Consider the following 8,192-nt stretch of genomic DNA (forward strand, 5'->3'; position numbering starts at 1 on the left):
AAAAAAAAAAAAAAAAAAAAAAAGAGTCATTTCTGTTGTTCTGCCATGTGAGTTCCAGGGGTTACACTTAGATTCAGACACTATTACCTGCTGAGCCACCTTACCGTCCCCTAAGCCATTTTATATAAAGAGCACAGTTTGCTTTTTGTTTGACTGACTACAGATAATTGTCCTTTAGTTATGATAGAAGTACATTGTAGTTTTTTGTTTTGGAACACTCTATATGTTGTCTCCTAAGGAAAGTTAAAGATAGAAAGCTGTATTTTATGACAGTAAGTATTAATTTTATTTACATATTTAGTACACATAAATTAAAACTGCATATTTATTCATATTTTAAAAGAACACCTAATAGGACTAAGGATATATAAAATATGTGTATACACATACACACATGTATATGTAATAAAAAAACTCAGGGTATGTGTATACTATACATAGAGAAAGACAAATAGATAATACTTGCCTGGTACATGTAAGCCTCTGATTTGATACTTTTGAACCACATACACTACACTATACACACACACACACACAGCAAAAAAAATGTTTTAATACTTGTAGTATAAAACAAGGGGGAAAAGAAAATTCTTAGAAGTACTTGTATCCTTTCCTCTGGATGTAAGTTTGGGATGCTCACAACATCTACAAGGAGAGTTTGAACTGGCCTTGATAATGGTACATCATCAAATGAATGAAAGCCTGGGAGGAATAATGACATATATTCTTTACATCTTTTTTAGGGTCTCTTCTCCTTTGTGTTAGAAGTATGGAAAGGCAAGAAAAGTGTTAAAAGTTGCATGAGTAGAATGGGAAGTATTTCCAGACTGTCTTGTCCTTCCCTGCAAAGGTATAAAATGTTTATAAATCTCTCTATTTAGGAGGAGCTTCCATCTCCTGAAGAAAAATGAAAAGCTGCTTAGAGAACTTAGGAACTTGGATTCAAGGCAGTGGTGAGTTGTTGGGAAACTTTCATATTTACAACTGGAAACACTCAGCTATTAGCAGTATAAACTGTAATGCTGTACTATCGAGTTACAGCCTTTTTAATGGAAACTGTGTGGACCTTAGATAAATTAATTTTAAGAAAAATTTAGAACCTCATTAAGATGCTTGATATATTTGAATCACTTATATTCTTTGTATGCATTTCACAATCTTTTGAATTGGAGAAAACCAGTTGAATGTGTAAAAAATATCCTTAGATTTCTGTACAGTACTTAATCATAGCTCACTCCCTGTTCTGATGCTTGAGACGGATTGGGAAGCCAGTCTGAATAAAGCTGCCTGCTATGTATGACATCACTGTTGTACAGTGATTCAGAGTGAAATGAACTGATTCGTACCTTTGCTACATGAGCATCTCTGCATCCTTCAGAGGCCTCTGTTGAGCCGTTTATTCGCTTTCAGTTCCAGAAATGTCCTCTTCATAAAGGAATCTTTTTGTCTTGTATTTCTTTGTATTCACAAATGTGCTTGACGCATTCAGGAGAGGGAATTTCATTTAAGGAATTGCTTCCATGGGATTGGCCTGTGGGCATGTCTGTGGGGCATTTTCTGATGTAGGAGCGCCTAGCCCATTGTGGACAGTGCCATCCTTAGGCAAGTTGTTCTGGGTTGTATAACAAAGGTGGCTGGCCATGAGCCTGGGAACAAGTCAGTAGCATTGTCCTGCAGTGGTCTCTGCTTCATTAACTGCCTTGTTTTTGCCTTGGCTTTCCTGGATGGTGGACTGTAACCTGTAAGATGAAATTAACTCTTTCCTCCCCAGGTGGCTTTTGGTCAGAGTTTTATCACGGCAATAGAAAAACAAACTAGAACAGCTTTTAAGCTATAATCTTTATTCCTTTCATGATGCTTTCTACCAAATATATGGGGAAATGTCACCATTGACTCACTTCTATATTTCCTAACTGCTTTTGTTGAGGTGTTTTTGGCTTTCTTCAGCATGGTCTCTTTAAATTTTTTGCATGTGTGTGTGTGTGTGTGTGTGTGTGTGTGTGTGTGTGTGAAGGATTATTTTATATCTGTGGAAGCTGTTTATCTTTCAGTTTTGAGCTTCAGATCGATGGAATTTATTCATTTTTGCATAGTCATCTTTCTTAGTATTTTTCTTTCATTTCCTCAATCACTTGTGCTTACAGAGTTCTGTGTTGAAATCATTCATTCTGTATTTTTTAATAAATCTTTATTTGTTTAAGATAGTTATATTTTACATTTAGTTCTTTATTCTTTCTAGATAATTTTTTTAAATTATGGTATATAAAAGTATCTATCATATAAAGGTATCTTTCAAGCCTTATGACCTGACAATCCCTGTGACTCACTTGGTGGGAGAAGAGAACGAACTTCTAGAAAATGTCCTCTGACCACCCTACGTGCACATGATAATGATAGTAATGACAACAATAATAGTAACAGTTAATAAAAAAATTCAGGAAAGGGTAGAGTTGGAGAGATGACTCAGTGGTTAAAAGCTGGTATTTCCCTCGGAGAGGACCAGAGCTCAGTGCCCAGCACCCATGTCAGGTGGCTCACTACTTACTGCCTTGTAATTCCAGGTCTAGAAGACCTCACACCCTCCTTTCCCTTTCACAGGCACTAACATGAACATGTGCATACCCATTGCAGACACACATACACATAAATAACAATAATAAAATAAATCTATAAAAATAAATACATAAATAAATAATTTTAAAAAATAATTAGAACTAAGTTAAATCTTGGAAATGATCTATTTCTATAATTTCTTAAATTAACTCTAATCTTTCCTATTGATTTACTATAGCCTTTATCAAACATTTAAACTTTGTACTTCAAAGCTATGTGTATTTCTATTGATTTGTCTGTTTTTGTACATATATTAATGTTTAGTTTATTACAGCTATATAATACATTTTCTGTACATAATTATGTTAATATCTTTTTACTTATTTTGAGACCCAAACCATACCTATGTGAGTAATTCCTGGGTGTTTTGTTATCTTATTGTTAATTCTAAATAGGATCTCCAATGTTATATTTTTGACATTTTGGTTGTGAGCCTAGCATTTAATGGCTGAGTCATCTCTCCAGTCCCTGATATTATATTGGCTTTTTTTTTTCACTTTTAATATTTATCTTGTATCCAACACTTTAGTGAGCTTTCATACTGCTTTTAAGCACCTTTTGGTTTTAGTCATCTTTCTTTTAGATTTGTTTAGGTATACAGTCATTATCTGCAGTCTCTTTTCTGATAGTCAGTTTTGATTATATCTATGTGCCAACTAGAACTTTGAGGTTAATAGTAAATAAGGTTGAAAAAGTGTACAGACATCCTTCCCTGTCCTGATTTTAGTGAGAGTAACTCTTCTTTCCTTCTTCTTCAGGAAAAGCTATTGATTGTTTGTTTAAAATAGACCATTTTGATCATGCTTATCCTGTAGGATTTTTTTTAGTAAATATTAAAATAAAATAAAATAAAATAAAATAAAATAGTGGTGATATATGTTATCATTTTTTTTTGAGATTATAACATAAGTGCAACATTTCTCCCTTCCCTTTCCTCTTCAAAATTCTTTTTTAGCCTCCATTCAGATACTCCTGTAGTTTGAATTTCTTAACTCATTGGTGTCTATTATATTTCAGCATAAAAACTGTATATATTTGTAGAGTTGGCACAGCAATTCCAAGAGCACTTGTTGTGCTTGCAGAGGGCCCTGGTTTGATTTGCAATATCCACTAAATTTGATTCCAATTTGGGCATGTTTTAAAATCTGAGCAGTGTTGGGTTTGAAAATAAAGTTGGTAAGAAAAGTATTAAATGTTTCCATGTGGCATCTTGCTCAACAGCTTCTCTTGTTATTGACATCTTGTCTTAGTGTGCAGCTTTAAAATTGACAGACCAATATTGAAACACAGTTATTAACTAGTATGTTAATAGCAATGTGTTTACCGAATAAGCATCAGTACAGTCCAATTTTAGAGCTGATTTTCATTTAATTTGTTGAGTAAATGGCAACCTGATTTGTATAGAAGCTGCAGCGTTTCTGATCCTAACCAGCCGTGTGTGCAGGCTCTGCTTCTCTGTCATGGCCTGCTCATTACTGCCCACCTTTTAAATTCAGTTTCGTAGAATATGGAGTCATATCTTGTGTTTTTGATTTGCCATATAATATGAGGCATTTTTAAGTAATTAAAATAGCCATTTGTGTATCTTTTGGATATACAATATCGAAAAGGATATATTCAAATTTGTATAGGATTAAATGATGTCTTCCAATTTTTTCCTGTCTACCCAGAATCTCGGAGTGTAATTTGGAAATCAGGGCACAGTTAAAATTAAGATAAGGTCATACTGGATTAAATTTGCTCCCAAATCTCGCTGCTGTTCTTATAAGAAGGAGACGTGTACATAGAATGTAAGTGGCCAGGGAGATTCCCAGATACATTAGAATGTGAGGAATGCAGAGGATTGCTACAGCCACCAGCCAAGGGAAGGCTTCTCACCCCTTGCCTTCAGAGACAGCATTGTCAAAACCACCTAGTTCATATTCTTTGTCACAGACATCCTAGGAAACGAAATTCTTCGCCTGTCATTTTTTAAAGATATTTTTATTTCATATGTATAGTGTGTCTGTATATATTTATATGCAACGTGTGTGTGCCTGTTGCTTGTAGAAGCCAGAAGAGGATGTTAGATGCCCTGGAACTAGATTTATAGATGGTTGTAGCCTCTGTGTGGGTGCTGGGACTGAGCCTGAGTCATCATAAAGAAGCCGATTCCTTTAACTGCTGAGCCATCTCTCCTGCCCATCTTTGCCAGTCTTTTCTGTTTTTCTTTTTAGTATTGCATTGTAAGAGTTCTTTATACATTTCTAGATTCAAATTCTCCGTTAGTTATAACTTACAAATACTTTTCTCATGATTTAGGTTGTCATTTCACTATTTTTGATATCATCTGTAGCACTGTAAATTCAGGGCTGATAATGGCTTTTTTATACTATGGTGGACATTAGTAAGGGTTCTTCTTTACTAATAAAATTAAGACCTGACCTAACTCATAGTCCTGGAATTCTTTCTGAGACTTGAATAGTTTCAGCTCTTATATTTGGGCCTATGATTCATTTTGATTTAACTTTTTTAGATGATGTAAGAGTTTGACTTCATTCTTTTCCTACACCACTTGTTTTTTTTTCCTTACCTAATTTCAGTTTTACCATTATCAAAACACAACTGACCAACTAGACTTGGCAATTGTATAATGTAAACACTGGAGAGGCTGAGGCAAATTTAAGGCTAGCCTATGCTACGTAGTAAGTTCTAAACTGGGCTTAGCTCCATAGTGAGAGCTTTTCATTTCTAGGCATTTGATTGTTGTCAGATAGTACTACAGTGCCTTGATTCATTTTGCCACAAGTTTTGAGACTGTAAAGTGTGAGTCCTCCAGTGGATTTTGGTGACACACGCCTTTAATCCCTGTGCTCGGGAGGCAGAGGCAGGCAGGTGTCTGAGTTCAAGGCCAGCCTGGTCTAGCGTGATTTCCAGGACGTCCTTGTGCAGAGAAACCCTGCCTTAAAAAAAAAAAAAAAATTCCTTCAACTGTCAACTCTATTCTTTCTCAGTTTGTTTTGTCTATTGAGTCTATTATATTTTGCTCTGAATTTTAGAATCAGTTTGACAATTCTTGTAAGATAGAAAGCCCAGATTGTGACAGTGGCTGAACCGAATCTAGGCTTGTGGAGAGTACTATAACATTAACAGTAGTAAGTCTTTGAGCCAGTGAGTAGAAGAGTCCTTTTGTTCAGGGCCTTAGCTTCTCTCAGCAGTGTTGTCTGGCTTTCAAAGTATGTATTTAATACATATTAGATTTATACCTAAATGTTTTATTCTTTTTTATATACTAGTACGAAAGTATTTTTTTCTCACTTTTGATTCTACATTGCAAATATGCATAGGAATACACTGAAGTTTGTGTATGGACTGCATATCCTCCAAACTTACTGGATTCACTTAGTAGTTCTAATGGCTTTCTACTAGATTCTTGAGGATTTTTTTTTAGTTTAATTTTACTTATCATTTGTGCGTGTGTGTGTGTGTGTGTGCGCGTGTGTGTGTGTGTGTGTGTGTGTGTGTGTGTGTGTGTACAACTTCCAATAGGTAGTGGTCAGTTCTCTCTTCCACAGTGGGCTGTGAGAACAGCACTTAGGCTGTCAGGCTTGGCAGCAAGCAGTTTAATCACTGAGCAATCCTGCTGGTTCCATGTCTTCTATATATAAAATCATATCTACAAGTGGAAATAATGTGACATCTTCCTTTTGAGAAGATTACTATAGAGTTAAAAATTTGTAGATATTCAATTTTTTCTTAAATTTAGTTTTAGCAGTATATGTTTTTCTGGGAATTGTGTTTTTAATTTAATTTATCTATTGTCATACTGTCATACATATTTATTAATAGTACTTTTATCTTTTTGTGTAAAGTATGGTTTTGGTAACATGACTCCTTTTTCTTATTTTAATTTTTTATTGTGTAGGGAGAGGGTAAGGGCGAGATAGAGATGAAGGGGCAAGATAAAAGGACAACTTTTTGTAGGTGCCAAAGACTAGACTCAGGCTGTCTGACTTGTGTTGTTAGTGCTTTTGCCCACTGAGCCATCTTGCCTGCTCAGGATTCTTTTTTCCTTCAACTAGATAAAAATATTAAAAAAAGTTGGTTAGCTATCTTAAAGAACCAGCCTTGGTTTCACAGCTTATTCTGTATTATCTGGGGTTAATATGTTAGTGTAGCATTGGTAGAATCATTTCAGCTCTCGTCTACACTTTGCATGGTGTCTTCCCGTTTTGTTTTCACTTGTATCTGCAGTTTGAATTAGAAGTTTACTAGTGGAGGCTGGAGAGAGGATTCAGCGGTTAACAACACATGTGTTGCTCCCGCAGAGTCTAGGTTTGGCTCATAGCACTCATATGGCTGCAGCTCTAGTTCCAGAATCCAGCTCTCTCTTCTGCCCTCCTCAAGCACTGCTTGCATATGATGTATAAACATGTGGGCAAAAAATATCCACACAGGACTGGTACTGAACGAGCATGGGATCAAACTGGACCTTCTGAATGTGGCTCACAATTGAGGCAGACTGAGACCAACGATAATGGCACTGGGATTTGTCTCTACTGTATGTACTGGCTTTTGGGGGTCCTATTCTATTTGGATGCATACCTTCCCAAGCCAGGATGGAGTGGTACCCTGCCCTCTCTTAGGACTGGAGGGGGGAAGATTTTCTGTATCTTTATGCCTTAGGACACATTAGGCTAGAATTTTTTAAATAATAACTTTCACCAGTTAAATTGGGTTTTACTTGGAAAAACGGGCCATCCAGATCTATACTCTGCAATTCTACCTCTCCCCCCACCCCACCACATCACTACCCCAGTTACACTTGACTGCTTAGACTGGATTATGCTAACATTCTGTTGAGCATATTGAAAATTTCCCTGTGTCTTTACACAGGGAATGAAATGAAAGGAAATGAAATGCCACCAGTGACAGACCCTTGCTGAAGCTTGTGTTGCTCACATAGAAACTTGTAGTCATGGCTTAACTCTTCAAAATGTGTAGGAAAGTCTGGCTGCAGACTTCAGTTTTAAATATTTGTATCTCTTTGTTGGTATCTGTGATCTATTTTTTTTTATTCTTACATAATTTGGCAACAAAATTTACTTCTGGTCCAATTTTTTTTTTAAAGAAAGAAGAAAAAAGTTTATTCATCAGTCATTTTGGTTCGATTTTTTTAAGGTTTTTATTTATTTGTTTGTTTATTTATTTATTCAAGATTTCTGCCCCCTTCCCACCACCACCTCCCATTTCCCTCCCCCTCCCCCGATCAAGTCCCCCTACCTCATCAGCTCAAGGAGCAATCAGGGTTCCCTGACATGTGGGAAGTCCAAGGACCACCCCCCTCCATCCAGGTCTAGTAAGGTGAGCAGCCCAACTTCCCAGGCTCCCACAAAAACCTAGTAGGATCAAAAACCCATTGCCATTGTTCTTGAGTTCTCAATAGTCCTCATTGTCCACTATGTTCAGCAAGTCCGGTTTTATCCCATGATTTTGCAGACCCAGGCCAGCTGACCTTAGTGAGTTCCCGATAGAACATCCCCATTGTCTCAGTGTGTGGGTGCACCCCTCGCGGTCCTGAGTTCCTTGCTCGTGCTCTC

The 8,192-nt window shown here is 36.5% G+C and overlaps 1 protein-coding gene across 8 annotated transcripts in view; it reads left to right on the forward strand.

The window, feature by feature from the left end:
* The window catches only part of Ralgapa1 (Ral GTPase activating protein catalytic alpha subunit 1), a 233,890-nt gene that overhangs the window by 155,785 nt on the left and 69,913 nt on the right, over positions 1–8,192 (forward strand). For all 8 annotated transcript variants that reach the window (XM_013347173.2, XM_013347178.2, XM_013347177.2 and 5 more), the window contains one exon: positions 882–953. In XM_013347173.2, the coding sequence (XP_013202627.1) occupies positions 882–953 (72 nt within the window). The remainder of the gene's footprint in view (positions 1–881; positions 954–8,192) is intronic.

This window comes from Microtus ochrogaster, chromosome 1 (genome assembly GCF_000317375.1).
Source record: "Microtus ochrogaster isolate Prairie Vole_2 chromosome 1, MicOch1.0, whole genome shotgun sequence".
NCBI classification, from domain to species: domain Eukaryota; kingdom Metazoa; phylum Chordata; class Mammalia; order Rodentia; family Cricetidae; genus Microtus; species Microtus ochrogaster.